This window comes from Mobula hypostoma, chromosome 20, assembly GCF_963921235.1.
Source record: "Mobula hypostoma chromosome 20, sMobHyp1.1, whole genome shotgun sequence".
NCBI classification, from domain to species: domain Eukaryota; kingdom Metazoa; phylum Chordata; class Chondrichthyes; order Myliobatiformes; family Myliobatidae; genus Mobula; species Mobula hypostoma.
In genome coordinates, this window is record NC_086116.1 from 59,354,247 (window position 1) to 59,372,325 (window position 18,079).

General features: G+C 44.0%; 1 protein-coding gene across 1 annotated transcript in view; it reads right to left on the reverse strand.

The window, feature by feature from the left end:
* Window positions 1–13,836: 13,836 nt before the first annotated feature.
* The window catches only part of lrguk (leucine-rich repeats and guanylate kinase domain containing), a 161,749-nt gene continuing 157,506 nt past the window's right edge, over window positions 13,837–18,079 (reverse strand). The window contains exon 20 of the mRNA XM_063072199.1: window positions 13,837–14,293. Coding sequence (XP_062928269.1) covers window positions 14,076–14,293 — 218 coding nt within the window. The 3' untranslated portion in view covers window positions 13,837–14,075. The remainder of the gene's footprint in view (window positions 14,294–18,079) is intronic.

Below are 18,079 nucleotides of genomic sequence, written 5' to 3' on the forward strand. Positions count from 1 at the left end.
GTATGGTCCAAATATTTATGGAAAGCTATTGCTTCTGCATCCTATTGGGGGGAAAGTTATACCTATTGGTACTTGCAATGCACTGGCCTACTGAAAGGTGCGCTGACACCCGTAGTCTTCAACAGCCACAGGAATATTATTAGACCATAAGACATAAGCTAAATGGCCTAATGGTACTCCTATCGAGTCCGCTCTGCCATCCCATCATAGCTGATCCCGGACCCACTCAACCCATACACACCTGCCTTCTCTCCATATCCTCCTGACCGAACAGCTTTAAATGTGCACATGGACTTGGCCTCCACCGCACTCTGTGGCAGAGCATTCCACAGATTCACTACTCTCTGGCTGAAAAAAAAATCCTCCTTGCCTCTGTTTTAAGGGGTTGCGCCTCAATTTTGAGTCTGTGGCCTCTAGTTTTGTATACCACCATCCTAGGAAACATCCTGTCCACATCCACCTTATCTAGTCCTATCAACGTTCAGTGGATTTCAATAAGATCCCCACATTTTTCTAAATTCCAGTGAGTACAGGCCAAAACCTGCCAAATGCTCCTCATATGTTAATACTCTTCATTCCCAGAATCGTCCTCATGAACCTCCTCTGGAATTTTTCCAATGACAACACATCCTTTCTGAGATATGGGGCCAAAAACTGTTGACAAAAGTGTGGCCTGACTAGTGTCTTATAAGGGCTCAGCATTATCTCTTTCCTTTCATATTCTATTCCCCTTGAAATCAATGCCAACATTGCATTTGCTGCCTTTACCATAGTAAATTAACCTTCTGGGAGTCTTGCACAAGGTCTCCAAAGTCCCTCTGCACCTCTGATGTTTGAACCTTCTCCCCATTTAAATAATAATCCACACTATTGTTCCTTTTACCAACATGCATCATCATACATTTCCCAACACTGTATTTCATCTGCCACATTTTTGCCTGTTCTTCCAACTTGTCTAAGTCCTGATGCAGTCGCATTGCTTCCTCAGCACTACCTACCCCTCCATCTATCTTCCATATCATCCATAAACATTGCAACAAAGCCATCAATTCCATTATCTAAATCATTGACAAAGAATGTGAAAAGTAGCAGTCCCAATACTGAGCCCTAAGGAAAACCACTAGTCACTGGCAGCAAACCGGAAAAAGGCCCCTTTATTCCCACTTGCTGCCTTCTGCCTCTCAAAGGTGGTGTGGAGACAAGGTGTTGTTCCTTTGTCATGGAGTGAGGCTGAAGGAGTATACATCCCAAAGGAAGAGAATCCTACTACATTGAATCAGTTCCGACCAATTTCACTCCTGAATGTAGAGGGGAAGATTATGTTTGGCATTCTAACAGAAAGAATATCTTCATTTGTGATAGAGAATGGACTGGTAAATACATCTGTGCAGAAGGCAGGAATACCAGCCTTCCCGAGATGCCTTGAACATACTAGTATGAAATGGTATACCATCCAGGAGGCAAAAAGGTTGAGAAGAAATCTGGCTGTAGTTTGGCTTGATCTCTGCACGCACTCAAAATATGTTGAAGTGTTCCCTTCTTGCCACAAGCAGCACACCTGTCTGTCTTATCTTCATACCAGGTGCTGAGGTTGGCAGGTGTTGGGAGCAGGTCGTACGCTGCTTTGCATAGAAAAGAAATGCGGAGCAGTTCCATCTGCCCCAGAACATTCTAAGATAGATGTCGTTGTTCAACATTTTCCCACCAAGTCCAAGCCCCTTGTTTGGCCAGGCCAGCTGTTTTAGCTAACCTCTTCTACCTCCTCGAATTTCTTGCGTTACAAGCTCATGGCGCTCCTTACCTGTAGAAGATGACCACCACTTGTGGGTTGCCCGTCCAAGTCCCTGGCGGCCTAGCTGGATAGCCCCAACCGTCTCCTTGTGCTTCAATCTAGACTCTGCCTCATCAACTGCTACACGAGCTGACCACTTCCTGCCTGATCTCACATCCGGCTGGGTGTTCTTGATGACAGGGTCTTTTGAGTTCGAAGCATCAAAAATGATCTTACCTTAGCTACTTTGGCCTCTTCAACAAGGGATTGCACTGGGATGGTAAGCTTTGTCTGGCTACTGTGGATTGCAACATTGGTGAGGCTGCTCAGTACTCCAAGCCACTTCTTCACATACTTGTTGATTTTCTGTTCCATTGCCTCAACATGGGACATTGCCACTTCATAGACAGTTAGTGGCCACATTATCCGTGGCATCAGTCCGTACTGCAAGCACCACAACTTCAACTTGCCCGGCAAGCCACACTTGTCAACAGACATCAGACCTGTGCTGATCTGTTCTCCTGTCTCTTGAACCCTCTTGGTGTCTGTAGCTCCTCTGTGTACCATCGCCTGAGGCTCTTAACTGATTGGTCCTGAATGGATGGAATCTCCTCTCCACAAAGGGTGAAATGAAAGTCAACCAGCTTTCCCCTCCCAAGAACGGGGCTCCTTGACTTCTTGGTCTTGAACTTCATTCTTCCTTAATCCATTAGCTCCTCGAGTCTAGATAGTACACTTTCCACTACCTCCATGCTAGGACCCAAAAGGGTGAGATCGCCCATGAACGCTCGTATTGGTGGTAACTCCCCTCCGCCATCAAGTGCGACACCTGGTCCCACTAATTCTGCAGCCCTCACAGTGACCTCCATGGCTAACACGAAAAGGATGGGTGAAATCGCACATCCCATTGGGATTCCAACATCCAAGCTCTGCCGCCTAATTGTAAACTGCTGAGTGGAACCCCTCATCCGGAAATCGTTGTAGTACTGCATAACAAAGTTCCTCACCTTAGCAGGAATCCATAGAAATTCCATCGCAAACTCAATCAGGGCATGAGGAACAGAACCATATGCATTTGCAAGAGTCAATCTTTCCAGCGGCATTGACACTTGGATACATAACGATGTTCTCAAAGTTGTAACAGAAGCGGTTGAGCAGAGAGTACTGCAGCACAACTTATCTCATGCCCCATGCTGCACAGAACATCGCATACCATTTGTGAAAGAAGGCTCCAAGTCAAGGGTGTACAGCGCAGGCTCACGATCAAGCATACTTTCTTCAGCCAATGATTGGTGTGTCAAGGCTGACCTGGCTGGGAAAGGCAGTTTCCCGGAGCAAATAGCTTTCACCACATTGCATCCAGATATAATCGTATGGTCTGACACCAGTAAAGAAGTGGTTATTGGTGAACTCACAGTCCCCTGGGAAGACAACATCGATGAAGCCCATAAGCGCAAGTTAACCAAGTATGCAGAATTAAGATCATAGTGCAGAGACAGAGGGTGGAAGGTCTCATGCTATCCATTCAAAGTAGGTTGCTGTGGCTTTATTGCGTTCACTTTCCAGAAGTGGCTGTGTGACCTTGGCTTCACTAGAAGAGAGATCAAGTCAACCAGCAGGGCTGTAGCTGAGGCAGCAGAGACAGGATCATCATGGGTGTGGACCAAGTACGTCCAGAGGGGCAGATAGTTGGACAGTGTATCCATCTTCTGCAAACCCTTCAGTAGTTGCATATACACAGGTAGCTCCCCCCTCCCCTCCCAACCAGTACTCAAAATGGAGTACTTATATCAACCACCTGGATATGTTTTGCATTGAGTCACTGAGTTTCTAAATCTTTGGTTTATAGTAACAAAGGTGCAGATATATAAAGGTGCAGTAATATCCAGGTGCAGTCTGTAATAGTGACCATAACCCAGTAGTATGTCATGTAAAGGTAAAACTTAAAAAACTAAAGAAGCAAAAACCTGTACAATCCCTTGACTACTCGCAATTAATTAAAGAAGAAAACTTAAGACAAAAATTTACAATTGAAGTAAGGAATAGATTTCAAAGTCTAGAAATAGAATCTGTTGAAGATGATAGCAATCATGCAGAAATGAAGTTTAACTCTCTAAAGGATGCCTTGGTAGAATCAGCCAAGTCAGTGATTCCTAAAAAAGAAAAAAGCACAAAGAATAAATGGATGAGATGAAATCAAAAATCTAATGGAAGAAAGGAGACGGAAGAAAGCAAATCCTATAGAATTATAAGTCCTTAGATAAAAAAGTTAAAAGCTTATGTCAAAAAGCCAAAGAAGAATGGTTAAAACAGGAATGTGAGTAATTAGAAAGAATCCCTATTACTGATCCAAAAAGGTTACATCAACAAATCAAGAATATCACTGGTAAAAAGCTCCTCTGTTCTTCAGGTGGATGTTTGAAAGCAAAGGACGGTACCATTATCATGGAAAAAGATGAGATTATGAACAGATGGACTGAGTATATTCAGGAATTGATTGAAGATGATCAAGGTGAAAAACCAGAAACGGTGTGGCCTCCTCTACATCGGTGAAACCCAACACAGATTGGGGGACCGCTTCGTCAAGCACTTCCACTCCATCCGCCACAATAGGCGGAAACGGGCGAGGCAAGGAAGGTTTGGTATTTTTTTTTTGTTATTTGAGGAGAGGGGCAGTATGAGTGTGAGGGAAGTTTGTTGTTCTCGGTGCCAGATGTGGGAGGCCCTGGAGTCTCCAAGCCTCCCGGACGTCCACATCTGTGCCAGGTGCGCCGAGATGCAGCTCCTAAGGGACCGCGTTAGGGAACTGGAGCTGCAGCTCGATGACCTTCGTCTGGTCAGGGAGAGTGAGGAGTTGATAGAGAGGAGTTACAGGGAGGTGATCACACCGGGGCCACGGGAGGCAGACCAGTGGGTCACGGTTAGGAGGGGGAAGGGGAAGAGTCAGGTAATAGGGAGTACCCCGGTGGCTGTGCCCCTTGACAATAGGTACTCCTGTTTGAGTACTGTTGGGGGGGATAGCTTACCTGGGGGAAGCAACAGTGGCCGTGCCTCCGGCACAGAGTCCGGCCCTGTAGCTCAGAAGGGTAGGGAAAGGAAGAGGAGAGCAGTTGTAATAGGGGACTCGATAGTAAGGGGGTCAGATAGGCGATTCTGTGGACGCAGTCCAGAGACCCGGATGGTAGTTTGCCTCCCTGGTGCCAGGGTCCGGGATATTTCTGATCGTGTCCAAGATATCCTGAAGTGGGAGGGTGAGGAGCCAGAGGTCGTGGTACATATAGGTACCAATGACATAGGTAGGAAAAGGGAAGAGGTCCTGAAAGGAGAATATAGGGAGCTAGGAAGGGAGTTGAGAAAAAGGACCGCAAAGTTAGTAATCTCGGGATTACTGCCTGTGCCACGCGACAGTGAGAGTAGGAGTGCAATGAGGTGGAGGATAAATGCGTGGCTGAGGAATTGGAGCAGGGGGCAGGGATTCAAGTTTTTGGATCATTGGGACCTCTTTTGGCGCAGGCGTGACCTGTACAAAAAGGACGGATTACACTTGAATCCTAGGGGGGACCAATATCCTGGCAGGGAGATTAGCGAGGGCTACTGAGGTGACTTTAAACTAGAATGGTCGGGGGGTGGGAATCAAATTAAAGAGGCTAGGCGAGAGTAGGTTAGTTCACAACAGGGGGATGGGAACCAGTGCAGAGAGACAGAGGGGTGTAAAATGAGGGTAGAAGCAAAAAGTAGTAAGGTGAAAAGTAAAAGTGGCAGGCCGACAAATCCAGGGCAAGCATCAAAAAGGCCCACTTTTCAACATAATTGTATAAGGGCTAAGAGTGTTGTAAAAGCGTGCCTGAAGGCTTTCTGTGTCAATGCAAGGAGCATTCGTAACAAGGTTATTGAATTAAAAGTGCAGATTGTTATTAATGAATATGATATAGTTGGGATCACAGAGATATGGCTCCAGGGTGACCAAGGATGGGAGCTCAACATTCAGGGATATTCAATATTCAGGAGGGATAGACATGAAGGAAGGGGAGGTGGGGTGGCGTTGCTGGTTAGAGAGGAGATTAACACAATAGAAAGGAAGGACATAAGCCGGGAGGATGTGGAATCGATATGGGTAGAGCTGCATAACACTAAGGGGCAGAAAACGCTGGTGGGAGTTGTGTACAGGCCACCTAACAGTAGTAGTGAGGTTGGGGATGGTATTAAACAGGAAATTAGAAATGTGTGCAATAAAGGAACAGCAGTTATAATGGGTGACTTCAATCTACATGTAGATTGGGTGAACCAAATTGGTAAGGGTGCTGAGGAAGAGGATTTCTTGGAATGTACGCGGGATGGTTTTTTGAACCAACATGTCGAGGAACCAACTGGAGAGCAGGCTATTCTAAACTGGGTATTGAGCAATGAGGAAGGGTTAATTAGCAATCTTGTTGTGAGAGGCCCCTTGGGTAAGAGTGACCATAATATGGTGGAATTCTTCATTACGATGGAGAGTGACATAGTTAATTCAGAAACAAAGGTTCTGAACTTAAGGGTAACTTTGAAGGTATGAGACGTGAATTAGCTAAGATAGACTGGCAAATGACACTTAAAGGGTTGACGGTGGATATGCAATGGCAAGCATTTAAAGATCGCAGGGATGAACTACAACAATTGTTCATCCCAGTTTGGCAAAAGAATAAATCAAGGAAGGTAGTGCACCCGTGGCTGACAAGGGAAATTAGGGATAGTATCAATTCCAAAGAAGAAGCATACAAATTAGCCAGAAAAAGTGGCTCACCTGAGGACTGGGAGAAATTCAGAGTTCAGCAGAGGAGGACAAAGGGCTTAATTAGGAAGGGGGAAAAAGGATTATGAGAGAAAACTGGCAGGGAACATAAAAACTGACTGTAAAAGCTTTTATAGATATATGAAAAGTAAAAGATTGGTTAAGACAAATGTAGGTCCCCTACAGACAGAAACAGGTGAATTGATTATGGGGAGCAAGGATATGGCAGACCAATTGAATAATTACTTTGGTTCTGTCTTCACTAAGTAGGACATAAATAATCTTCCGGAAATAGTAGGGTCCAGTGAGATGGAGGAACTGAGGGAAATACATGTTAGTAGGGAAGTGGTGTTAGGTAAATTGAAGGGATTAAAGGCAGATAAATCCCCAGGGCCAGATGGTCTGCATCCCAGAGTGCTTAAGGAAGTAGCCCAAGAAATAGTGGATACATTAGTGATAATTTTTCAAAACTCTTGATTCTGGACTAGTTCCTGAGTATTGGAGGGTGGCTAATGTAACCCCACTTTTTAAAAATGGAGGGAGAGAGAAACCAGGGAATTATAGACCGGTTAGCCTAACATCGGTGGTGGGGAAACTGCTGGAGTCAGTTATCAAAGATGTGATAACAGCACATTTGGAAAGCGGTGAAATCATCGGACAAAGTCAGCATGGATTTGTGAAAGGAAAATCATGTCTGACGAATCTCATAGAATTTTTTGAGGATGTAACTAGTAGAGTGGATAGGGGAGAACCAGTGGATGTGGTATATTTGGATTTTCAAAAGGCTTTTGACAAGCTCCCACACAGGAGATTAGTGTGTAAACTTAAAGCACACGGTATTGGGGGTAAGGTGTTGATGTGGATAGAGAATTGGTTGGCAGACAGGAAGCAAACAGTGGGAATAAACGGGACCTTTTCAGAATGGCAGGCAGTGACTAGTGGGGTACCGCAAGGCTCGTGCTGGGACCCCAGTTGTTTACAATATATATTAATGACTTGGATGAGGGAATTAAATGCAGCATCTCCAAGTTTGCGGATGACAAACTTGGAGATGCTGCATTTTGGTCCCCTAATCTGAGGAAAGACATCCTTGCCATAGAGGGAGTACAAAGAAGGTTCACCAGATTGATTCCTGGGATGGCAGGACTTTCATATGATGAAAGACTGGATGAACTAGGCTTATACTCGTTGGAATTTAGAAGATTGAGGGGGGATCTGATTGAAACATATAAAATCCTAAAGGGATTGGACAGGCTAGATGCAGAAAGATTGTTCCTGATGTTGGGGAAGTCCAGAATGAGGGCTCACAGTTTGAGGATAAAGGGGAAGCCTTTTAGGACCGAGATTAGGAAAAACTTCTTCACACAGAGAGTGGTGAATCTGTGGAATTCTCTGCCACAGGAAACAGTTGAGGCCAGTTCATTGGCTATATTTAAGAGGGAGTTAGATATTGCCCTTATGGCTAAAGGGATCAGGGGGTATGGAGGGAAGGCTGGTGCAGGGTTCTGAGTTGGATGATCAGCCATGATCATACTGAATGGCGGTGCAGGCTCGAAGGGCTGAATGGCCTACTCCTGCACCTATTTTCTATGTTTCTAACAGTCTGGATCTCCTAGTAGCCACCCACTTCAACTCTGCTTCCCACTCCCATTCAGATATGTCCGTACATGGCCTCCTCTACTACCATGATGAAGCTAAACTCAGGCTGGAGGAGCAACATCTCATATACTGTCTAGGTAGTCTCCAGCCTCTTGTTATGAATATAGAATTCTCCAACTTCCGGTAATTCCCTCTCCCTCCCTTCCTCTATCCCTATGTCACTCTGCCCCCTCCCCCAGCTGCCTATCATCTCCCTCATGGTTCCGCCTCCTTCTACTACCCACTGTGTTTTCCCCTATTCCTTCTTCACCTTTACTGCCTATCACCTCCCTGCTTCCCCTCCCCCACCCTTTATCTTTCCCCTTACTGGTTTTCACCTGGAACCTACCAGCCTTCTCCTTCCCACCCTCCCCCCACCTTCTTAATAGGGCCTCTGCCCCTTCCCTCTACAGTCCTGACGAAGGGTTCCAGCCCGAAACGTTGACCGATCTTTTCCACGGAAGCTGCCCGACCTGCTGAGTTCCTCCAGCGTGTTGTGAGTGTTGCTTTGACCCCAGCATCTGCAGGTTATTTTGTGTTAATAATTTTAGATATGCAGATGACACTGTGTTAATTGCAAGTACGGAGGAAGAACTACAAAACCAATTGTTATAGTTGTTGAAGAAAGTGTAAAAATGGGTCTGTCTATCAATTGCAAAAAGACAGAATGTATGGTGATATCCAAAAAGAAGGAGAATCCTATCTGCAAGCTGAGAATAAATGGGGAAGACATTAAACAAGTACAGAACTTTTGCTACTTAGGAACCTGGGTGACATCAGATGGCAGGTGCGACATGGACATCAAAAGAAGAATAGGGATGGCAAAAGACACCTTTACGAGAATGAAGAGTATACTGACCAACACTAAACTAGGCATAACAACCTGCCTCAGAGCACTGAAATGTTACGTTTATCCAGTTATGTTATATGGCTCAGAATGATGGACAATATCTAGTAACGTGAGGAAATGAAGTGAAGCAGCAGAGCTGTGGTTTTTGAGGAGGATGCAAAGAATATCATGGACGAAACAGATATCTAATCAGGATGTCATGAATAGAGCAAGCACAAAAAAACAAAATAATGTATGAGATCATGAAAAGGCAACGTGACTTCATTGGACATGTGATTAGGAAAGAGGAGTTAGAATGCACAGTAATTATGGGAAAGGCAGAAGGGAAGAAAGCAAGAGGAAGGCAAAGACAAATGATGATGGAGCTAGCAGCCAGAGAACTGGAAATGAATACCAATGAATTGATCCACTTGACCCGAAACAGGAGTGTGTGGGCCATGGCTGTCAAAGCTCAAACTGGGAATGGCACCTGATGATGATAATATCAACCACCCCTTTCAAACACATGGTACTTTGTCAGACAAATTGGAGGCAAGGGGCTTAGACTGAATTGGACATAAAACATTTAGTGTCATGTGTTTGGTTTCTGCCATATTTTATTTCTGGGAAAGAATCTGTTATTGACAGGTGAGTAATAAGTTTCAGAGAAACACAACCAAGGATTTGTTTTGCAGTGCAAATGAGTGACTCATTTAACTTGTTGAACTATTCCTTAGAAGTAGCTCCCTCTATCTCAATGAATAGTATTGAAAGGAGAGGAAACCATCCTAGATTATTGGGGCCTCTTCTGGGGGAGGTACGACCTCTATAAAAAAAGGAAGGGTTCATCTGAACCCAAAGGGGTCCAATATCCTAGCGGGCACATTTAATTGAGCTTTTGGGGAGAGTTTAAACTAATTTGGCAGGGGGCTGAGGAAGAGGAAAACAGAAATAAAGATAGCGTGCAAGAGAGATTATGGAAAGAACAGGCAAGAGATGAGGCTTAACCAAAGCCAGTAGCATGAGTTACAGGGTAATATAGGTGTGGTGCAGTTAAAACAGAAAGCAACAAATACTGGACTGAGAGTGTTGTATTTGAATGCACGTAGCATAAGGAATAAAGTGAACGATCTTGAAATTCAGCTACAGATTGGCAAATATGACGTGGCCACCTCTGAAACATAGCTGAAGGATAGCTGCCATTGGGAGCTGAACATCCAAGGATATACGGTTTATTGGAAAGATAGGTTAGCAGGCAGAGGGGGTGGTGTGGCTCTCTGTATAAGAAATAATATTAAATCATTGGAAAGAGATGACATAGGATTGGAAGGTATAGAGTCTCTATGGGTTGAGTTAAGAAATGGCAAGGGTAAAAGAACCCTAATGGCAGTTGTATACAGGCCTCCAAACAGCTGCCGGGATGCGGATTACAAATTACAGCAGGAGAAAGAAAAGGCATGTCAGAAAGGCAATGTCATAATAATCATTGGGGATTTTAACATGAAAGTAGATTGGGAAAACCAGGTCAGTACTGGACCTCAAGAGAGAGAATTTGTAGTTTCTAAGGGATGGCTTTTTAGAACAGCTTGTTGTTGAGCCCACTAGGGGATCGGCTGTATTTTGCAATGATCTGGAGGTGATAAGAGAGCTTATGGTTAAGGAACCCTTAGGGAACAGTGATCACAATATAATCGAGTTCACATTCAAATTTGAGAGGGAAAAATAAAATCCAATGTGTCGGTATTTCAGTGGAATATAGGAAACTACAATGGCATGAGAGGGGAACTGGTCGAAGTTGACTGGAAAGGGACATTTGCAGGAAAGACAGCAGAGTAGCAATGGCTGGAGTTTCTGTGGAAAATGAGGGAGGTGCAAGACATATATTCCAAATAAAAAGAAATTTTCAAATGGAAGACGGACACCACCATGGCGGACAAGTGAAGTCAGAGCCAAAGTAAAAGCAAAAGAGAGGGCACACAGGAAGCCAGAGTTAGTGGGAAGATAGAGGATTGGTGAGCTTTCAAAAACTTGCAGAAGGAAACTAAGAAGGTCATTCGAAAGGAAAAGGTGAATTATGAGAGGAAGCTGGTGACTAATATCAAAAAAGATACTAAAAGCTTTTTTAAGTATATAAAGGGTAAAAGAGAGTCGGGGGTAGATATAGAAACATAGAAACATAGAAAATAGGTGCAGGAGTAGGCCATTCGGCCCCTCGAGCCTGCACCGCCATTTATTATGATCATGGCTGATCATCCAACTCAGAACCCTGCCCCAGCCTTCCCTCCATACCCCCTGACCCCTGTAGCCACAAGGGCCATATCTAACTCCCTCTTAAACATAGCCAATGAACTGGCCTCAACAGTTTCCTGTGGCAGAGAATTCCACAGATTCACCACTCTCTGTGTGAAGAAGTTTTTCCTAATCTCGGTCCTAAAAGGCTTCCCCTCTATCCTCAAACTGTGACCCCTCGTTCTGGACTTCCCCAACATCGGGAACAATCTTGTATAGGACCAATACAAAATGACGCTGGAGATATTGCAATGAGAAATGCAGAGATGGCAAAGGAATTGAATGCATATTTTGCATCAGTCTTCACAGTGGAAGATGTCTGCAGTATACCGGACATTCAAGAGTGTCAGGGAAGTGAAGTTTGTGCAGTGAAAATTACGACTGAAGAGGTGCTCAGGAAGCTTAATGGTCTGAGGGTGGATAAATCTCCTGGACCTGATGGAATGCACCCTTGGGTTCTGAAGGAAGTAGCTGGAGAGATTGCGGAGGCATTAGCGATGACCTTTCAAGAATCGCTAGATTCTGGCATTGTACCGGATGACTGGAAAATTACAAATGTTACTCCACTATGTAAGAAGGGTAGGAGGCAGCAGAAAGGTAACTATAGACCTGTTAACCTGACATCAGTGTTTGGAAAATTGTTGGAATCGATTGTTAGGGATGAGATTACGGAGTACCTGGAGGCACATGACAAGATAGGCCAAAGCCACCATGGTTTCCTGAAAGGAAAATCCTGCCTGACAAACCTACTGCAATTCTTAGCAGAAATTACAAGCAGGGTAGACAGAGGAGATGCAGTAGACATGGTGTACTTGGATTTTCAGAAGGCATTTGACATGGTGCCACACATGATGCTGCTTAGCAAGATAAAAGCCCATGGAATTACAGGGAAATTACTAGCATGGGTGGAGCATTGGCTGGTCGGTAGAAAACAGAGAGTGGAAATAAAGGGATCCTAATCTAGCTGGCTGCCGGTTACCAGTGGAGTTCCACAAGGGTCAGTGTTGGGACTGCTGCTTTTGACGATGTATGTCAATGATTTGGACTACAGTATTAATGGATTTGTGCCTAAATTTGTCAATGATACAAAGATAGGTGGAAGAGCGGGTAGTGTTGAAGAGCCTGCAGAGAGACTTAGATAGTTTAGGGGATGGGCAAAGAGGTGGCAAATGAAATATAATGTTGGAAAGTATATGGTCATGCAGTTTGGTGGAAGAAATAAACAGGCAGACTATTATTTAGATGGGGAGAGAATTCAAAATGCAGAGATGCAAAGGGACTTAGGAGTCCTTGTGCAAGATGCCCTAAAGCTTAACCTCCAGGTTGAATCGGTTGTGAAGAAGGCGAATGCAATGTTGGCATTCATTTCTAAAGGTATAGAATATAAGAGCAGGAATGTGATGTTGAGGCTCTATAAGGCACCCGTGAGACCACACTTTAACTATTGTGTGTAGTTTTGGACTCCTTATTTTAGAAAGGATATACTGACGTTGGAGAGGTTTCAGAGAAGATTCACAAGAATGATTCCAGGAATGAAAGAGTTACCGTATGAAGAACGTCTGGCAGCTCTTGGGCTGTATTCCCTGGCGTTCAGACGAATGAGGGGTGATCTCAGAAATATTCTGAATGTTGGAAGTCTTGAACAGATCAGATATGGCAAAATTATTTCCCATGGTAGGGGATTCTAGGACAAGAGGGCACGTATTCAGGATTGAAGGATGTCCTTTTAGAACTGAGATGCAGAAAAATTACTTCAGTCAGAAGGTGGTAAATCTGTGGAATTTGTTGCCATGAGTGGCTATGGAGACCAAGTCATTGGGTGTATTTAAGGCAGAGTTAGATAGGTTCTTGATTAGGCAGGGCATCATAGGGGATGGGGTGAAAGCAGGGGAGTTTTGATGACTGGAAGAATTGGATCAGCCCATGATTGAATGGCGGAGCAGGTTCAATAGGCCGAATGGCCTACTTCTGCTCTTATATCTTATGGTCATATATCTGGGTCTTTTGAAAGTGTCGCTCAGTGATTTGTCTGGTGGTTTGGATACAGCTGGTCTTGGCCTCTTCAGCTACAAGTGAAAACGAGGTTGGATCAAAATCTACTTTTGATTGTGAAGTAGTTCCACAAAAGACTTTATAAAAAGGGTGGTTAAATTATACATTTACACAACTGATTAATTCCAATGATTTTCAAAATTTAATTTTTTTTAAAAGAGGAACTAAAATTATGTTTCACTCAACTTTAGATTCTGCTTTGTCTTCATCTTACAGGAATTGACAATAGCAAGTATACAGTTGTCTGGCAATGTAGACCTGCATTAAGTCCAGATGCAGTTGCTGTACTGGCAGATTTAAGGCCACCTGCATGAGATCGATGATCTTGATAGAAAAGATTATCTTCCCACTTTCTCTTGTCAAATTGGGTGTTTTGAACCTTATTTTTAATGTCAAATGAGGCTCCGCACTGGTAGCATGGGACCAGACGTTTATCACCTTTGGCTAATCTGTACATTTTGATTCTTGTAATCTGCCAAGCCTCTTGTGTATACATTTCGTCCAATTCCACCTTTTATTGTAGCACCATTATCTACTCAGTCCCGCTCTAGAATTCTCTCCCTAACTCTGTGTTCCTGCAAGACACTGAGATTTTGGCTATGTTCAGTGCAATATATAAATGCAAGTTGTTGCTTTCGTTAATATAGATATGACTTAAATAATCAGAAGACTGAAAGTAGAAGTTTTAATTTTGGTATTGCAGAAACAGTTCTGGACTAGGTAAACTTTCATTTCGAAGTACAGAATGTTTCCTTTGAATTAACTGGGAATTTAGCAGTTGTCCGGCCTGATGGAATTTCAGGTAGAATAGGCTTAATGTTTAATCCAAGTCGGTAAGAAGGAGACTCAATGGTTGGAGATAAAAGACTCTTGGACGGGGGTTGTAATTCCATAGTGGGTTCGGGCTTAGCAGTTTCTTCTTGTTTGTGAACAGTATCTCCAGCACCTGCATAAACATTGAACGTAATTTAATAATTGAGCATCTTGGAAGGAAAAAATGTCAAGGAAACATTTTAGTGAAGCTGTCCATTCTTCTTTCTACTTCCTTTTCCATTAACTGGACAGGTATAGATTTCTGTTTCTACTCAACATTGAACATGATTTGCTGAGGCCTTGTTACAGTGATGGATGTGACTTCAGAAATTCGGACAGTGGTAATAGAAACTACAGCACAGAAACAGGCCTTTTGGCCCTTCTTGACTGTGCCGAACCATTTTCTGCCTAGTCCCACTGACCTGCACATGGACCATATCCCTCCATACACCTCCCATCTATGTATCTGTCCAATTTATTCTTAAATGTTAAAAAAGAACCTGCATTAAACTTTAAACTTTTTCCCCCTCACCCTTAACCCATGTCCTCTGGTTTTTTTCTCCCCTTGCCTCAGTGGAAAAAGCCTGCTTGCATTCACTCTGTCTATACCCATCATAATTTTATATACCTCTATCAAATCTCCCCTCATTCTTTTACGCTCCAGGGAATGAAGTCCTAACCTATTCAACCTTTCTCTGTAACTGAGTTTCTCAAGTCCCGGCAACATCCTTGTAAACCTTCTCTGCACGCTTTCAACCTTATTTATATCCTTCCTGTAATTTGGTGACCAAAACTGAACACAATACTCCAGATTCAGCCTCACCAATGCCTTATACAACCTCATCTTAACATTCCAGCTCTTATACTCAATACTTTGATTAATAAAGGCCAATGTACCAAAAGCTCTCTTTACAACCCTTATCTACCTGTGACGCCACTTTTAGGGAATTTTGTATCTGTATTCCCAGATCCCTCTGTTCCACTGCACTCCTCAGTGCCTTACCATTAACCCTGTATGTTCTACCTTGGTTTGTCCTTCCAACGTGCAATACCTCACACTTGTCTGCATTAAACTCCATCTGCCATTTTTCAGCCCATTTTTCCAGCTGGTCCAAGTCCCTCTGCAGGCTCTGAAAACCTTCCTCGCTGTCTACTACACCTCCAATCTTTGTATCATCAGCAAATTTGCTGATCCAATTTACCACATTATCATCCAGATCATTGATCTAGATGACAAATAACAATGGACCCAGCACTGATCCCTGTGGCACACCACTAGTCACAGGCCTCCACTCGGAGAAGCAATTCTCTACTACCACTCTTTGGCTTCTTCCATTGAGCCAATGTCTGATCCAATTTACCACCTCTCCATGTATACCTAGCAACTGAATTTTCCTAACTAACCTCCCATGCGGGACCTTGTCAAAGGCCTTACTGAAATCCATGTGGACAATATCCACTGCCTTCCCTTCATCCACTTTCCTAGTAACCTCCTCGAAAATCTCCAATGGATTGGTCAAACATGACCTATCACGCACAAAGCCATGTTGATTCTCCCTAATAAGTCCCTGTCTATCCAAATGCTTGTAGATTCTGTCTCTTAGTACTCCCTCCAATAACTTAACTACTACCAACGTTAAACTTACTGGCCTATAATTTCCCGGATTACTTTTCGATCCTTTTTTAAACAACGGAACAACATGAGCCACTCTCCAATCCTCCGGCACCTCACCTGTAGACAGCGACATTTTAAATATTTCTGCCAGGGCCCCTGCAATTTCAACACTAGTCTCCTTCAAGGTCCGAGGGAACACCCTGTCAGGTCCCGGGGATTTATCCACTTTAATTTTCCTCACGACAGCGAGGACCTCCTCCTTTTCGATCTGTACAGTTTCCATGATCTCACTACTTGTTTCCCTTATTTCCATAGACTTCATGCCAGTTTCCTTAGTAAATACAGACACAAAAAACCTATTTAAGATCTCCCCCATTTCCTTTGGTTCCGCACATAGCCGACCACTCTGATCTTCAAGAGGACCAATTTTATCCCTTACAATCCTTTTGCTCTTAATATACCTGTAAAAGCTCTTTGGATTATCCTTCACTTTGACTGCCAAGGCAACCTCATGTCTTCTTTTAGCCCTCCTGATTTCTTTCTTAAGTATTTTCTTGCACTTCTTATACTCCTCAAGCACCTTATTTACTCCCTGCTTCCTATACATGTCATACAACTCCCTCTTCTTCTTTATCAGAGTTGCAATATCCCTTGAGAACCAAGGTTCCTTATTCCTATTCACTTTGCCTTTAATCGTGACAGGAACATACAAATTCTGCACTCTCAAAATTTCTCCTTTGAAGGCTTCCCACCTACCGATCACATCCTTGCCAGAGAACAACCTGTCCCAATCCACGCTTTTTAGATCCTTTCTCATTTCTTCAAATTTGGCCTTCTTCCAGTTAATAACCTCAACCCTAGGACCAGATCTATCCTTGTCCATGATCAAGTTGAAACTAATGGTGTTATGATCACTGGAACCAAAGTACTCCCCTACACAGACTTCTGTCACTTGACCTAACTCGTTTCCTAACAGGAGATCCAATATTGCATCCCCTCTAGTTGGTCCCTCTATATATTGATTTAGAAAACTTTCCTGAACACATTTTAAAAACTCTAAACCATCTAGACCCCTAACAGTATGGGAGTCCCAATCAATATATGGAAAATTAAAATCCCCTACGACCACAACTTTATATTTCCTGCAGTTGCCTGCTATCTCCCTGCAGATTTGCTCTTCCAATTCTCGTTGACTATTGGGTGGTCTGTAATACAATCCCACTAATGTGGCCATACCTTTCCTGTTTCTCAGCTCCACCCATAAGGACTCAGTAGACAAGCCCTCTAATCTGTCCTGCCTGAGCACTGCTGTAATATTTTCCCTAACAAGCAATGCTACTCCCCCACCTTTCATTCCTCTGCCTCTATCACATCTGAAACATCGGAACCCTGGAATATTAAGCTGCCAGTCCTGCCCCCCCTGTAGCCAAGTTTCACTAATTGCTATAATGTCATAATTCCACGTGTCAATCCACGCCCTCAACTCATCCACCTTCCCCACAATACTCCTAGCATTGAAATATATACACCTCAGAAGATTTTTATCACCACTCACAACCTTTCTATTAGCCGATTTGCTTGAACTTTTAACAACATTTATTTTCACCCCAGCCACACTGTCAGCTCTGGCACTTTGGTTCCCATCCCCCTGCAAATCTAGTTTAAAGCCTCCCCAACAGCACTAACAAACCTCCCTGAAAGGATATTGGTCCCCCTGTAGTTCAAGTGTAACCCGTCTCTCTTGTACAGGTCCCACCTGCTCCAGAAGAGGTCCCAATTATCCTGAAATCTGAAACCCTGCTCCCTACAGCAGTTCCTCAGCCACTTGTTCATCCTCCAGAGCATCCTATTCCTACCCTCACTGGTACGTAGCACAGGTAGCAATCCTGAGATTACCACCCTCGAGGTCCTGCTTTTCAACTTCCTACCAAGCTCTCTTTACTCACTCTCCAGGACCTCCTCACTCTTCCTTGCTATGTCATTGGTACCGATGTGCACCACGACATCTGGCTGATCACCCTCCCACTTCAGAATGTCTTGCAATCGATCAGAGACATCCTTGACCCTGGCACCTGGGAGGCAACAAACCATCCTGGATTCTCTATCACGACCACAGAACCTCCTATCTGCACTTTTAACTATCAAGTCCCCTATCACTACCGCTCTCCTCTTCCCCCCCCCCCCCCCCTTCTGCACTGCAGAGCCAGACTCAGTGCCAGAGATCCGGCTGCTGCAGCTTGTCCCAGGTAAGTCATCCCCCCCAACAGTATCCAATGCGGTATACTTGTTGAGGGGAATTGCCAC